The sequence below is a fragment of the Tenrec ecaudatus genome, chromosome 7 (genome assembly GCF_050624435.1).
Source record: "Tenrec ecaudatus isolate mTenEca1 chromosome 7, mTenEca1.hap1, whole genome shotgun sequence".
In the NCBI taxonomy this organism is placed as follows: domain Eukaryota; kingdom Metazoa; phylum Chordata; class Mammalia; order Afrosoricida; family Tenrecidae; genus Tenrec; species Tenrec ecaudatus.
Window position 1 is genome coordinate 160,567,885 of NC_134536.1, and position 14,372 is coordinate 160,582,256.

At 51.5% G+C, this 14,372-nt stretch overlaps 3 protein-coding genes across 3 annotated transcripts; 1 reads left to right on the forward strand and 2 right to left on the reverse strand.

Moving 5' to 3' along the window:
- Positions 1 to 436: 436 nt before the first annotated feature.
- On the reverse strand, positions 437 to 5,658 carry LSM2 (LSM2 homolog, U6 small nuclear RNA and mRNA degradation associated). Its single transcript, XM_075555389.1, has 5 exons — positions 5,404 to 5,658; positions 5,130 to 5,197; positions 1,283 to 1,313; positions 1,132 to 1,191; positions 437 to 960 (listed from the first exon to the last, which is right to left on the reverse strand). Exons 1-5 carry the CDS (start codon positions 5,404 to 5,406, stop codon positions 835 to 837), a joined length of 288 nt encoding a protein of 95 aa, XP_075411504.1. The 5' UTR covers positions 5,407 to 5,658; the 3' UTR covers positions 437 to 834.
- A 702-nt stretch (positions 5,659 to 6,360) lies between these two features.
- Positions 6,361 to 9,952, reverse strand: HSPA1L (heat shock protein family A (Hsp70) member 1 like). The gene is made up of 2 exons (XM_075555391.1): positions 9,619 to 9,952; positions 6,361 to 8,947 (listed from the first exon to the last, which is right to left on the reverse strand). Exon 2 carries the CDS (start codon positions 8,932 to 8,934, stop codon positions 7,009 to 7,011), a length of 1,926 nt encoding a protein of 641 aa, XP_075411506.1. The 5' UTR covers positions 8,935 to 8,947; positions 9,619 to 9,952; the 3' UTR covers positions 6,361 to 7,008.
- Positions 9,953 to 10,083: 131 nt separating this feature from the next.
- LOC142453756 (heat shock 70 kDa protein 1) lies at positions 10,084 to 12,453 on the forward strand. Its single transcript, XM_075555392.1, has one exon. The coding sequence runs from the start codon at positions 10,348 to 10,350 to the stop codon at positions 12,271 to 12,273; it is 1,926 nt and encodes a 641-aa protein (XP_075411507.1). The 5' UTR covers positions 10,084 to 10,347; the 3' UTR covers positions 12,274 to 12,453.
- Positions 12,454 to 14,372: the final 1,919 nt, after the last annotated feature.

Below are 14,372 nucleotides of genomic sequence, written 5' to 3' on the forward strand. Positions count from 1 at the left end.
ATGTTCTTGGGACCTCCCCTTTGTGCTTGTACCCTTTTCCCCTCGTGGATTTTAAAGCCCCTTCTGAGTTAGTCAAGTTATAGGACTTAATGGCGGGGTATGGTACCCACTGACCTAGCCCCAGTAAATAGACAGGGCAGCTGGAATCAATCAAGAGCGCCTACACCCCCCAAGACATAGCTGTGTAGAGTGAGGTTTGACATGGGGTAGATGATCTCGGCAGACCGGAACTACATGACCCACCAGCAGCGAAGCACTCCATACTGGTACAGTGTGAGGGGAAAATGTACATAGGGATGATTATATGGCACGTGCCAAGGAGAGTCGAGGTGGACAAGGCCCTGTGGTTGGGCTGGATCTCTGACTAAGGGAGTATAGAGTAACACCTTCCAGCACCCTGCTCCAGTCCCTCACCCAAAAGACCACAAAACAACTCTTCTTTGCATTATAAATTTTATTCCCGATGCGGGACATATTCCATCCACCCCCAAACAAAACCACAACCAGCCCTGGGGAGATCTAGGAGGCTCTCCTGCACTCTCCAAAGAAGGAGTGAGAGAGGCAGATGCTGGGGGACCGGGAAGGCTTTGTTGGTCCCCACTCTACTTATCCTCTCTTTAGACTCCTCTGATGGCAATGAGGGAGTCTCAACAGAGGACAGCTGCTCCCGTTAGTACTCCCCTCATCCACTCATCCTTTTAAAAAACGAACAGAAAGTCTTCACTACTAAAAACCAAAGGAACAAAACCAAAAACCTATGGGTGTGAGGGTTGGGATAGGAGGTGAAGGGTCACCAACAGAGGAGGGAGGGAGGGAAGGGACGCGAAGGAGCCGTCACTGCTTCTGCTGCAGGGCCTCCTTCCTGGCTGCATCCTGGAGCAATTGGGTGTCCACCTCATCTGCGGGCAGCTGCACATAGCGGACCACCGAGCCTCGGATGAAGCAGTTCTTCACTGATAACTACACAAAAGATGGACAAATGGGAAAAAACCTCTTAAAAATGTCTTCTACCTAGGAGCCCTGGTGGCACAGTGGGTTGTGCACTGGACTGTTAACCACAAAAATGTCTTCTACCTGCCCCGGGGCTCCTGCTTTTGGAGACGATTCGTCTCTTCCCCAGTCCCAACTCACCATGTGTGGGTATTTCTCAGGGTCTGTGACACTGATGTCCGTTAGCTTGATGTTGAGATACTAAAAAAAAAAGATGGAACACCATCGATCCTAGACACAAGATGCAAACATCCAGCCCTTAAACTCTCCCCCTTCCTTGAATGTATCTCACCTGATCCACAGAATGGAGCGTTCCACAGATACTGTTAAGGGCAGAGAGAAGGACATGCCAAATTAGTGTGCACCAACGTCAAGCCAGAGGTGACTTCAGAGCTGAGATGAGGATACAGTTGGAGGAAGTAAAAAACACCATCTCTTACACCAACCTACTCTTAAAAAGCTACCATTGAAGCCACCATTAAACACTACTTTTATATTCTGCAGAGTCTTTGTAATCCTTAGCAACCACCTGACAAGGTAGCTATTAGTGTCTAGGGCTCAGAGGTGGTCTGATATGCTCCATTTTAGGGCACGTGGGCAAACACACGGGAACTTCAGGTGTGGTGCCCTGAGTTAACAGCCATTTGAAACACTTGGTGCTTTGGAGCCAGAAGCTCCCAGACACAAAGTAGGTAAAGGCAGTTAACAGCTCTGGATGCAGAAACCAGGGACATCACTCTCCTAGTCCTTGTTTTCAGGCGCTACCATCCAGTAGCAACCCTCCACCTCATGCCTGGTCCTGTGCCCTCCCCGGGGTGGGCTGTAGACTAGAACTGTTGTCTTCCACAAACTGTTTCAAAATAACTGTTGTTATTTTGAAAAGTGACTTTAGGTTTTCTTTTTACATTGATGCTCATCTATATGTATTTGAACTGAATAATCACGGTTTATTATGTGGGGAATGCCACACTCAAGAGGAAAGGCTGCACATTCGCTGTCTGAAAAAACACAAATATTGTTCAGTTATCTTTTTAAAGTCATTATATTGTTGGCTCTTACAGCTCTTATCACAATCCATCCTTCCATTGTGTCAAGCACATTTGTACAGAAGTTGCCATCATCCTTTTCAAAACATTTTCTTTCTACTTGAGCCCTTGGTATCAGCTCATTTTTTCCCTCTCCCCTACCTTCCCACCCTCTTGAACTCTTGATAATTTGTATTTTCATAGTCCACTGTCTCCCTTCACCCATTTCTGTTGTTCATCACCCTAGGTGGGGGTGGGGTTATAAGTCGCATTGAGACTGGTTCCCCCTTTCTCCCTCCCCTAATAATTATCGCTACTTCCATTTATTATTCCTGAGGGATTTATCTGTTCTGGATTCCGTGTGTCGAGAGTTCTCATCTGTACTACTGTACATGCTTTGTAAAGCAGAACGGGGGTCATGATACTGGAGGGGAGGAAGCATTAAATAACTAGAGGAAAGTTCTGTTTCATCAGTGCTATACTACAACCTAGCTGGCTTGTCCCTTCCTTGTGACCCGTCTTGTGAGGGGATGTCCAATTGTCTACATGTGGGCTTTGGTTCCCCACTCTACCTCTACCCCTCGCTCACACGATATGACTTTGTTTTGGGTCTTCTGATACCTGATCACGTTGACACCTCATGATCACACAGGCTGAAGTGCTTCTTCCACATGGGCTTTGTTGCTTCCCAGCTAGATGGCCACTTGTTTAACTTCAAGTATTTAAGAGCCCCAGAGCTGTATCTTTTGATAGCCAGGCACCATCAGCAAATCTTATTACAATGTATTTAAATTTGTACGTGTCAACTGTAACTACATTTTCCTCTGTTGAACTATGGAGACAGACATGACTCCCATGTGAGTAGGACCCATCCTCATGGTCCTTCCCTGTCCATACCTCCAGCCACTCTTGCCGATTATATTGCAATCCAGGTCACCCATCCGGTGTGTCAACACCAGATTCAAGTTCCTGAGAGCAGTGATTCTGAAACGGTGCATGCAAAGTTTCAGAAACTAGAGGACAACAAGACAGAATGTGGTGCATGTCTGCGGGTGGTGCTTGTGGTCGCCAAGACTTGTCTCCTAGGAATAACTGCTCTTTACTTGCCCTTCTTCAGTCTGGGGGTGGTTTGCAGTATTACCAAACAAAGAAGAAAAATGTTTTCCTTAAGGAGACGGCACAAATGTGGTCTGACAACCAGTGCGAGACAAAGAGCTCTGCTCCCCACGAGGGATGGCATCCCGCACACCCTGCTGAAGCCTGGGCTCAGGCTCCTTGAGGTCTGGTGGCTTCCTCTCCACATGTCCTGTCCCGGGCGTCTCGGGCTGACTGAGGGTCTCTCAAGTCCTTGCTTTAGGGCCTGACCTTTCACACTTCACCTCAAACCAAACTCACTGCCCTAAATCGAGTCTGGCCCACACTGACCCTAAAGGACAGAGTTCTGTAAAGCTGCCCTGGTGGGCTTCCAAGACTAACTCTTTAGGGAAAGCAGCTAGTGGTTTCGAACTGGGTAACGCATAGTGTGACCACTACCCCACCAGGCTCCTTTTTGGAAAAGGTCTAGGAAGCAGAAGAGGAAACTGGAGAACAAATCATCCCAGAGAATGGCTGATTTTTGTCCCACACTACAGAGCTGACTCATGTGCCCTTTAACATTGCCCGCAACACCGGTGGTCTCCAGTGCCAACACGTGACATCTCTAGCATATAAGGCAACGGTCTTCACCAAGGCAACTTTCCTCACCATTCCTGACCATCTCAATCTCTGTCCTACAAAGGAATGATTTCACATTCACCTGGGTGGAAGAAAGTACCGAGGAGAGAATAAATTTAATTCAGTCGCTTTCTAATGGATAGTTATGTGACAGAGGTAGTATTTTAAATGTACCTTTCAATGAAAGGATGTCTTCTAAAGAAATAATCAGATGCATGCAGATATGCACAGAAGGATGGCCGCGATAACATCATTTGGAAAAGCAAAAAATTGGAAAGGGCCTTAAGTGTTCAATCGCAGGATCTTGGCTAAATCCAACCATCCAATAACATACCAGTCAGTCCAGTTGTTAAAACTTTTAAAAGATCAACTTTATTGACACAAAACAATGCCCACAACACATTGTTAAGTGAAAAGCAAATCTCAGTTATAGAGAGTATGATCCTATTTAAGGAGCCCTGGTGGCACGATGGTTATGAGTTGGACTGCGGTCTGCAAGGTCAGCAGTTCAAAACCACAAGCCACTACGCAGGACAAAGATGGGGCTTTCTACTCCTGGAAAGAGTTACAACCTGGGAAACTCATAGGGGCAGTTCTATCCTGTTCTATAGGGTCACATGAATCGGCATTGAGTCGATGGAAGTGAGAATGATCCTTTTGTTTTTTTTTTTAAGAAGCCAGACAAAACCATAATTTAGTTCTGACTGAGTTATGTAGACTTGAGTTTCTTAACTAAGCAGTTTCCTCAAGCGTAAAACAGGAACAATGATATGTCACCTAGGAGAGTTGTGAAAATTAAATCAACTAATAAATGCAGGGTACCCAGCAAAGTGCCTTGGAAGCTTTCCCATTTAGCTATTTTGCTTTCATTCAGTACATATTTGTTAAGTTTCTACTACATACCAGGCAAGGAGTCCCAGCAGTGCTGTTTGGGTAAGCATTGCATGCTAATTCAAACTTACCTGCCACTGCAGGAGACAGATGAGGTTATGGGCTCCTTCAGCATTTATGCCTGGGAAACTCACAATGGGCTCAAAGGCTTTGTTTTCCAAACCAGGTGCACTGCACTGTGGGATAAGCACTGAGCTAACTGCATGACCGGCGGGTCAACGAATTTATCATTAAATCGGGAAAAAATAAAATGATGTTCACTTTGGAAAACATTTTGACATCTCTACCCTCTGACCTCTCTAGTTATCTACCCTTAAACTATTGCTTTGTATTGTTTTTCTAGACACAGTACAACTTCCCAGCAAAGCTGTAAGCTTAAGGCACAGGCCGAATCATTAATCCCTCCTTCTCTCTCTCACCTTGCCCAGCCGTCACATACTTGGCAAACTAAAAAGATCTTGGGCCTTGGGCACGCCCACTGGTTACAGCCGTACAGAAATAGGTACCTACCTCAGGTCATTTTTCAGTTCCACGACCACATCCTTTCCCACGAGGGACTTGAAAAAGGAGTAGAAGAGCTACAGTGCGACAGTGGGGCGGGGGGAAATGTGAGGAGGGGCATAGTAGGGCAGAGCAGCCCCTTGGCAGTTCCTACTCTTGGCAGTTCCCGCGCCCCGCCCACTCGACCCAGGCCCGCCCACTCCACCCGCGCCCCGCCCACACACAACCTGCGCCAGGCCGGTCAGCCTCACCCGGCGCCCCGTTGTGACGTCACGGTACCTACCATGATGCTCACGCCGCGGGCCGCCGGCCGGACGGGAAAGCAGAGGGGCCACTGCCGCGGGCCGCAGGCCGAGCGGGCGACGCGGCGCTCCCCCGCGCGCGGGGCGGGCCGGGCTCACGCGGGCGCTCCCGGAGGCGCCGCGGAAAGCTCCAGGCGAACGGGAAAGCGCGGCGGCCTCCGGCGGGGAGAAGCGGGCGGGCAGACGGGCGGGAAGGGGCCGAGAGGGAAGATAAAGCGGGGGAAAGGGGCGGAGCGTCTTGATCTCGGACTTCCTTCCGAAACGGCCGGGCCCCACCGCGCAGGCGCGGGCCCGGGAACGTCTGCGAAGCGCCTCGCTGCAGGCCCGGGGGTTTTGTGCTTGCATTGGGCACGCGTACACACACACACACACACACACACACACACACACACGCTTTACAGGGTAGCCATAAACCGGAATCGAATGAATGACCGTGGGGGGACACAAACCTCCCACTGATAGTGGGCGCCTGGGAAAACCATTTGCAAACTTTATGTCACATTTGGTTCAAAATTGTGTGTGTGTTTTATGTTGAGCCTTCGCAATCAGGAGGAGTCTAGGCACAAGTTTTTATTTCATCAGAGGGGCCTAGATTTCTCTCAAGGACAAATCTCGACCTTTGCTTTTTTTTTTTTCCCCTTCACATTTCTTACACTTGCTCAGGAGTGGCCTGTACAGATCCGAATAGCCGATTAAACACAGACTGTGACCTGGGGATAGAAAGCCCCATCCAATAGTTTATTTTCAAATATTGCCTCCTCAAATGTAAATCAAATGCAGCTCCCCTCCCTCCACCCCCAATCCCACTTCCCATCTATAACCAAAGCAATGACCATTATGACACAGCTTTTTTAATTTCATGGAATAAGTACTAAAAATCATTTCTCACTTTAACCTTGCATCACAGTATCCACTTGTGAGAGGTTCATAGTCTGCATGCATAGGATGGAATAATGGACTCTCGGTACTTATATCAGCTCTGCTGGACCTCATCTGGAAATGACCTCAAGTAGAACTCTGTCCGCCTCTCAACTGAACCCTAAGCACTAAAACCAGCTTACCATCGAATATAAGAAATAGCTACAGTTAGCAACTGCTATACCCAAGGTAAAAAGTACCTGCTGGTTAACAAAATGATTTGCCTGTTTTGAAGCGACTAGATCATGAAAATTGAAATACTTTGCTCTTACCAGTTTAACCACTTAAATTGAGCTCACAGTTGGCATACATTCTGTCTCTGAGCTATTTTCAAGATAAAGGCACAGCCTAAAGAAACCAGTATCATTTGCTTTAGGAACAAATTTAATGAGTGACAGCCATCCACACAAGAAGAAGACAGTTGGGGCTAGGCAGAAATAAATAACACATTCAAATGGTTCAGAAAGGGGCCTAGTTTTGCTAAAAGTTCCATCCTCAGAATAAAAGGACCTTCATTTGGAAAGATGGTGTACTCCTCCACCAGACGCTGGAAGGCATGATAAACGTAGGTCCAGGGTCAGTCAATGCAAGAATCATAGCATTTGAAGATGAGGGGAACCAAATTTGGACCTTACAGGCACCCTAGAACCTTTCCATGCCAGGTGAAATTAATCGACTTCTTCAATGGTGGGGCCTGCAGCAGGCCTTCCTGAGGGATAACCCATTCCACAGGTAGGTCCGGTGCATCCGCCCTGGTAGAGTTTTGTAATGACTGGGCTGCACACCTTCTCCAATTCTTTTCTCTTGTGTTCAAACTCATCTTTGTCAGCCAGTTGATTGGCCTCCAGCCATGAAAGGATCGCATTGCACTTTTCTAGAATAATCTTTTTATCAGACTCACTAATCTTGCCCTTCAAGCTTTCGTCACTCACAGCGCTCTTCATGTTAAAAGCATACGACTCGAGAGCGTTTTTGGCAGCGATTTTGTCTCTCTGGACTTCATCCTCCGCCTTGTACTTCTCGGCCTCCTGCACCATGCGCTCGATCTCCTCCTTGCTCAGGCGGCCCTTGTCGTTGGTGATGGTGATCTTGTTGGCCTTGCCCGTGCTCTTGTCCATGGCCGTGACATTAAGGATACCATTAGCGTCGATGTCGAAGGTCACCTCGATCTGGGGCACGCCCCTGGGGGCAGGAGGGATTCCAGTCAGATCAAAGCGGCCCAGCAGGTTGTTGTCCCGGGTCATGGCCCGCTCGCCCTCATACACCTGGATCAGAACCCCGGGCTGGTTGTCCGAATAGGTGGTGAAGATCTGCGTCTGCTTGGTGGGGATGGTGGAGTTGCGCTTGATCAGGACGGTCATCACGCCGCCGGCCGTCTCCAAACCTAGGGACAGGGGGGCCACGTCCAGCAGCAGCAGGTCCTGTACCTTTTCAGACTTATCACCCATCAAAATGGCTGCCTGGACGGCAGCTCCATAGGCCACTGCCTCATCGGGGTTGATGCTTTTGTTGAGATCACGACCATTGAAGTAATCCTGCAACAGCTTCTGCACCTTGGGGATGCGCGTAGAGCCCCCCACCAAAACAATATCATGGATTTTAGCCTTGTCCATCTTGGCATCACGAAGAGCCTTCTCCACGGGCTCCAGCGTGCCGCGGAACAGGTCGGAGCACAGCTCCTCGAAGCGCGCCCTGGTGATGGACGTGTAGAAGTCGATGCCATCAAACAGGGAGTCGATCTCCAGGTTGGCCTGGGTGCTGGACGACAGGGTGCGCTTGGCCCTCTCGCAGGCGGTGCGCAGCCGCCGCACGGCGCGCTTGTTCTGGCTGATGTCCTTCTTGTGCTTCCTCTTGAACTCCTCCACGAAGTGGCTCACCAGCCGGTTGTCAAAGTCCTCCCCGCCCAGGTGGGTGTCGCCGGCCGTGGCCTTCACTTCGAAGATGCCGTCGTCGATGGTCAGGATGGACACGTCGAAGGTGCCCCCGCCCAGGTCAAAGATCAGGACGTGTCGCTCTCCCTGACCTGCCTTATCCAACCCATAGGCAATGGCAGCGGCTGTGGGTTCATTGATGATTCTTAGTACATTGAGTCCTGCGATCACACCTGCATCTTTGGTGGCCTGGCGCTGAGAGTCGTTGAAATAAGCGGGCACGGTGATCACCGCGTTGGTGACAGAGTGACCCAAGAAAGCCTCGGCGGTCTCCTTCATCTTGGTCAGCACCATAGAGGAGATTTCCTCAGGATAGAAAGCCTTTTTCTCTCCTTTGTAGGAAACCATAACCTTGGGCTTGCCCCCATCATTGATTACTTGAAAAGGCCAAAGTTTCATATCGGATTGCACCACAGGATCATTAAATTTCCTTCCAATCAAACGCTTGGCATCAAAGACCGTGTTCTGGGGATTCATGGCCACCTGGTTCTTGGCCGCGTCGCCGATGAGGCGCTCGGTGTCGGTGAAGGCCACGTAGCTGGGGGTGGTGCGGTTGCCCTGGTCGTTGGCGATGATCTCCACCTTGCCGTGCTGGAACACCCCCACGCACGAGTAGGTGGTGCCCAGGTCGATGCCGATGGCCGTTCCCTTGGGAGCAGCCATGGTTTTCCGAGGCCTGAGGAGAATGAGTGAAATGGAGTTTTAGGAGAGCACTTTGGGGCAGGCTCCAGGAGTTTCCCTCAACTGAAGGTGGGCGACGGAGTGTGGTCTGATTTCAATCTCTCTCGGGGATGAATTCAACTGTGCTGTTCCTATGGGTCTGTGATCTATTCTGTTATGGACTTGAATCTGTCTCTTGTGGAACTGAGATGACTTTAGGGTCTGATCTCCTCAAATGACATTAACCTCAACGTGGGGTTTGCTGCCCTCTTGGGCAGGACCCTTTAACTCCTATCTGCAATTGGGATTCATCAACAGTAAGCTCAGGCCAGTTTCATGCTTCTAGGAATCCAATCAAATTCTTTACAGATTTTCTCCTCAGGGAAAGTAGGGTGCTCCCAGCACTCTCATCCTCTTAATCATCTCCTGAGTAAAAAGCCTGCTCTCTGAAGTCAATGACTGGGGAAAAAAAAAAGGGGGGTGGTTCTGGATCATTCTGTAGAGAAGTCCAATCCTAGGCCACTCCTCCAGCCTCTTCGCCAGTCCTAACCAAACTCTGCCACCTGTGGAGCTCCATCACTTATATCCAAACAAACTACAGAACTTTCCGGAACATTCTCAATCTAGCAAGGACCCACGCGCCCTGCTTACTCCCACCCAATTCCAGCGAGAGGGATCCTGGCTCACCTATTCCCCTGCCGCCTTCGCTCCAGTTTGGAAATATTCCGGCTTTGGAGCCCCTTCCAAGAGGGTTCCCCTTAGCATCCAAACGCCAGCACAGGTGTCCCCCCTCCCCCCTCCCCTCCCTGCCAGGCAACTCTGAGTCAGGCCCTGGTCCTGTCACCCGGATTCCAAAGTGGCCAGTGATGTCAGCGGCAGAGGAGCCATTGTAACGTTACTGCCCGGGGGCAGCGTCAACACAGGCATCGCGCCCGGGCCTGCCCCGCCCGCTGGCGCGCACCCGGCTCCCCAGACCGAGGCCGGGCGGGGGCACCCAGAACAGTCCGGAGAGTTCTCGCCCCGGACGCCAGAAGTGCCTGGAATATTCCGGGGCGGGCTGCCCCGCGGAGCGCGGTGATTGGCTCCGCAGCGAAAAGGCGGGGCTGGAAGGCGGCGTTAAAAGCGCAGGCGCCGCAGCCTCCGGGCAGCACATCCTGCTGAGACCTGCTCCTGCGCACTCGCGGCTTCGCCTTCCCAGAGCGCGACCCCCTCTCCGGACCCCCGCCTCCAGCAGCCCGGACACCCGAGACCCGGCGACACCCGAGACCCCCGCCTACTGCAGCCCCGGACTCCCGAGACCCGGTGACTCCCCACTCCCGGGACCCCCGCCTCCCGCAGCCCGGCGACCCCCGCTCCGACGCGTCCAGGCGCCTGCGCTCCGCGAAGACCCGCGCCGACCCCGCGCCGCGGCCCGACATGGCGAAAAGCACGGCCATCGGCATCGACCTGGGCACCACCTACTCGTGCGTGGGGGTGTTCCAGCACGGCAAGGTGGAGATCATCGCCAACGACCAGGGCAACCGCACCACCCCCAGCTACGTGGCCTTCACCGACACCGAGCGCCTCATCGGCGACGCGGCCAAGAACCAGGTGGCGCTGAACCCGCAGAACACGGTGTTCGACGCCAAGCGGCTCATCGGCCGCAAGTTCGGCGACGCGGTGGTGCAGTCGGACATGAAGCACTGGCCCTTCCAGGTGATCTGCGACGGCGACAAGCCCAAGGTGCAGGTGAGCTACAAGGGGGAGACCAAGGCCTTCTACCCCGAGGAGATCTCGTCCATGGTGCTGACCAAGATGAAGGAGATCGCCGAGGCGTACCTGGGCCACGCGGTGACCAACGCGGTGATCACCGTGCCCGCCTACTTCAACGACTCGCAGCGCCAGGCCACCAAGGACGCGGGCGTGATCGCGGGCCTGAACGTGCTGAGGATCATCAACGAGCCCACGGCGGCGGCCATCGCCTATGGCCTGGACCGCTCGGGCAAGGGGGAGCGCAACGTGCTCATCTTTGACTTGGGCGGGGGCACGTTCGACGTGTCCATCCTGACCATCGACGACGGCATCTTCGAAGTGAAGGCCACGGCCGGCGACACCCACCTGGGCGGGGAGGACTTTGACAACCGGCTGGTGAGCCACTTCGTGGAGGAGTTCAAGAGGAAGCACAAGAAGGACATCAGCCAGAACAAGCGCGCCGTGCGGCGGCTGCGCACCGCCTGCGAGAGGGCCAAGCGCACCCTGTCGTCCAGCACCCAGGCCAACCTGGAGATCGACTCCCTGTTCGAGGGCATCGACTTCTACACGTCCATCACCAGGGCGCGCTTCGAGGAGCTGTGCTCTGACCTGTTCCGCGGCACGCTGGAGCCCGTGGAGAAGGCCCTGCGCGACGCCAAGCTGGACAAGGCGCAGGTGCACGACCTGGTGCTGGTGGGGGGCTCCACGCGCATCCCCAAGGTGCAGAAGCTGCTGCAGGACTTCTTCAACGGGCGCGACCTCAACAAGAGCATCAACCCGGACGAGGCGGTGGCCTATGGGGCGGCGGTGCAGGCGGCCATCCTGATGGGCGACAAGTCGGAGAACGTGCAGGACCTGCTGCTGCTGGACGTGGCCCCCCTGTCGCTGGGGCTGGAGACGGCCGGCGGCGTGATGACGGCTCTGATCAAGCGCAACTCCACCATCCCCACCAAGCAGACGCAGACCTTCACCACCTACTCGGACAACCAGCCCGGGGTGCTGATCCAGGTGTACGAGGGCGAGCGCGCCATGACGCGGGACAACAACCTGCTGGGCCGCTTTGAGCTGAGCGGCATCCCTCCCGCCCCCAGGGGCGTGCCCCAGATCGAGGTGACCTTCGACATCGACGCCAACGGCATCCTGAACGTCACGGCCACGGACAAGAGCACGGGCAAGGCCAACAAGATCACCATCACCAACGACAAGGGCCGCCTGAGCAAGGAGGAGATCGAGCGCATGGTGCAGGAGGCGGAGAAGTACAAGGCGGAGGATGAGGTGCAGCGCGAGAAGGTCTCGGCCAAGAACGCCCTGGAGTCCTACGCCTTCAACATGAAGAGTGCGGTGGAGGATGAGGGGCTCAAGGGCAAGATCAGTGAGGCCGACAAGAAGAAGGTTCTGGACAAGTGCCAGGAGGTCATCTCCTGGCTGGATGCCAACTCCCTGGCCGAGAAGGAGGAGTTTGAGCACAAGAGGAAGGAGCTGGAGCAGGTGTGTAACCCCATCATCACTGGCCTCTACCAGGGGGCAGGGGGCCCCGGGGCCGGTGGCTTTGGGGCTCAGGCCCCGCCGGGGGCCCCTGGCTCTGGCCCCACCATTGAGGAAGTGGATTAGAGACAGGACACTGCTCTCTTGTGGTTCCTGGGTGAACTCAAGCCTTTGCATTGACTTTTATTGCTTCCTCCCTGAAATTTATGCATCATTGGTTGAATGTTGAAGTGTATCTTTCTACTGAAGTGATGAACATGGTCTATTTTCCAAGTTTCTAAATATAAACATAAATTTCTACTCCCACCTTTCGTCCTTTTCGTTTTTTTATACTCACATATAACTTAGACTATTTTAAATAATGGAGTTCTTTAGCGTAATAATGAAATTAAAAATGTCAACTGTGATGTGTTCTTATTTGTCTACTTAAGAGTCTGTATACTAGATGGGAGTGTGTACATAGGTGTAGGCAAGAGAAAACTCACAACACATGGAACCCAGGAACAGGAATGGGAATAGAGGGAGCAAAAGGGTAGGGGGAAGGGGGCAAGGAAGGAAATCAACATCAAAATGAATGGCACTTAAGCACAGCCCCACCAGGGGGAAGGGAAACAGACACCAGAGGTCGGTGTGAGATTTTAAAATAATTAACAATCTATCAAGGAGCCAGGAGGGTTTGGAGTGGGAGGGAGGAGAAAAAAAGCTGATCCCAAGGGCTCAATGGAAAGTAAATGACTAGAAAAGGATGATGGGATATATTTACAAATAGGTTGGATACAATTGATGTATGGATTGTAACAAGAGTTGTAAGAGCCCCCAATAAAATGATTATTAAAAATTTAAACAAATAAATACATTTATGCTGGGGCCACTTATGCCTCGCTTGTCACCATTCCCTACAGCAGGTTCCTTTGTGAAAAGATGCTACTCTTATCCCGTGTTCTGTTGGGCTCTCCACTATGAGTCCATGGACCATTAAAAAAAAAAAAGGTCTGTAAAACTTGCCATTCCTACAGTATCTGAAATTGAGTGTCAATGTATGGCAAGTGAAGGGGAGGGGCTTGGGGAAATATGGCTATATTACATGGTGAGTTGTTTCTCCTAGGCAACGGGATCCTTGGACGGTAAACCAACAGTGTGTTCTGATTGGTTTGCGTCAGTGGGCTGAAGAAATGAAAGACTTGGGGCATGTTGGAGCCGAATGGCCAATGGGACCTTCCCGAGTGTCCTCCAAAGGGGGGAGCTGGAGGATTTTCTGGAGCAGGAAAGGACAGGCAGTTAACTGAATGACCATGGAGACATTCCTATAAACACACCTGATATATTCAGAGCCCCGATGTTTTAGCTAGATTCAACATTAAGTGAAAAACAAACAAAAACCCAAACTCATTGCCCTTGAGTCAATTCTGACTCATATGGACAGGGTGGAGCTGCCCTGGGAGTTCCTGAGACTGTAACTCTTTGCAGGAGTAGAAAGGCTGTCTTTGTCCCACACGGACCCTGTGGTTTGCAGGCCAGCAGGGCTCCACAAAGTGAGAGTCCTATCTTGGCTGTGTTCACGTATTGGCTTGTTGAGTGATGGACCAGTCCCTCAGCCACTCAGATGCCTGGTTTTCATCTTTTAAAATTAAAAGGTTTGGACTGAAGCCTCAGGCTATTACTTCTGAGGGTACCGCTGAAATAGAAAAGCCTCTTTGCTAGTTGTGGTCACCTACATTTTAAGTACCTACTCCAGTAAGCACTTCAGAGAGATGTTCACCTGAGCGAGGGGGTCTACAATAGAAAGCAGCCAACATTTGAGTGTATCTTTTCCAAGCCCTCTAATAGGAGACTGCCTGTGTGTTATTTTATTAATCTTTGCCTCCACCACACCAAAGTAATGTTCTTCACTAGTGGCCCCAGGAGGAAACTTAAAAGTTACATAACCTAACAGAAGCTGGTCAAAGGTTGAAAAAGAAAAAAACAAAAACTATATTTTCATGTTGTATCAAGCCCACAGGGCTTTTGTTTCTTCATGCCTGAGTCCAGGTTTTTTTTCTTCCCTCGGTTTGCCTTTACTCTTTATAAGGCTAAATAATTATGCCAAATAATAGAACTGGCAAGAAAGCTTTCGTTTGTGTTAATTTAGGAAGGAGAGGCAGATAAACTCCCACGCTAAGTGAGAAAGACTAGGTACAGGCTGCCCTCTCCTGCAGTTTCTTCTCTGTGAGGCTCCTTCCTCATGC

Excerpts from the sequence above, each read along its gene's own strand:
- LSM2 (XM_075555389.1), bottom strand. Across the intron at positions 1,314-5,129 it reads GAACTGAAAAATGACCTGAG|TATCTGTGGAACGCTCCATT; the intron begins GTAGGTACCTAT and ends TGCCCTTAACAG. Across the intron at positions 961-1,131 it reads CTGAGAAATACCCACACATG|TTATCAGTGAAGAACTGCTT; the intron begins GTGAGTTGGGAC and ends TCTTTTGTGTAG.
- HSPA1L (XM_075555391.1), bottom strand. The coding sequence starts at position 8,934 with ATGGCTGCTCCCAAGGGAACGGCCATCGGCATCGACCTGGGCACCACC.
- LOC142453756 (XM_075555392.1), top strand. The coding sequence starts at position 10,348 with ATGGCGAAAAGCACGGCCATCGGCATCGACCTGGGCACCACCTACTCG.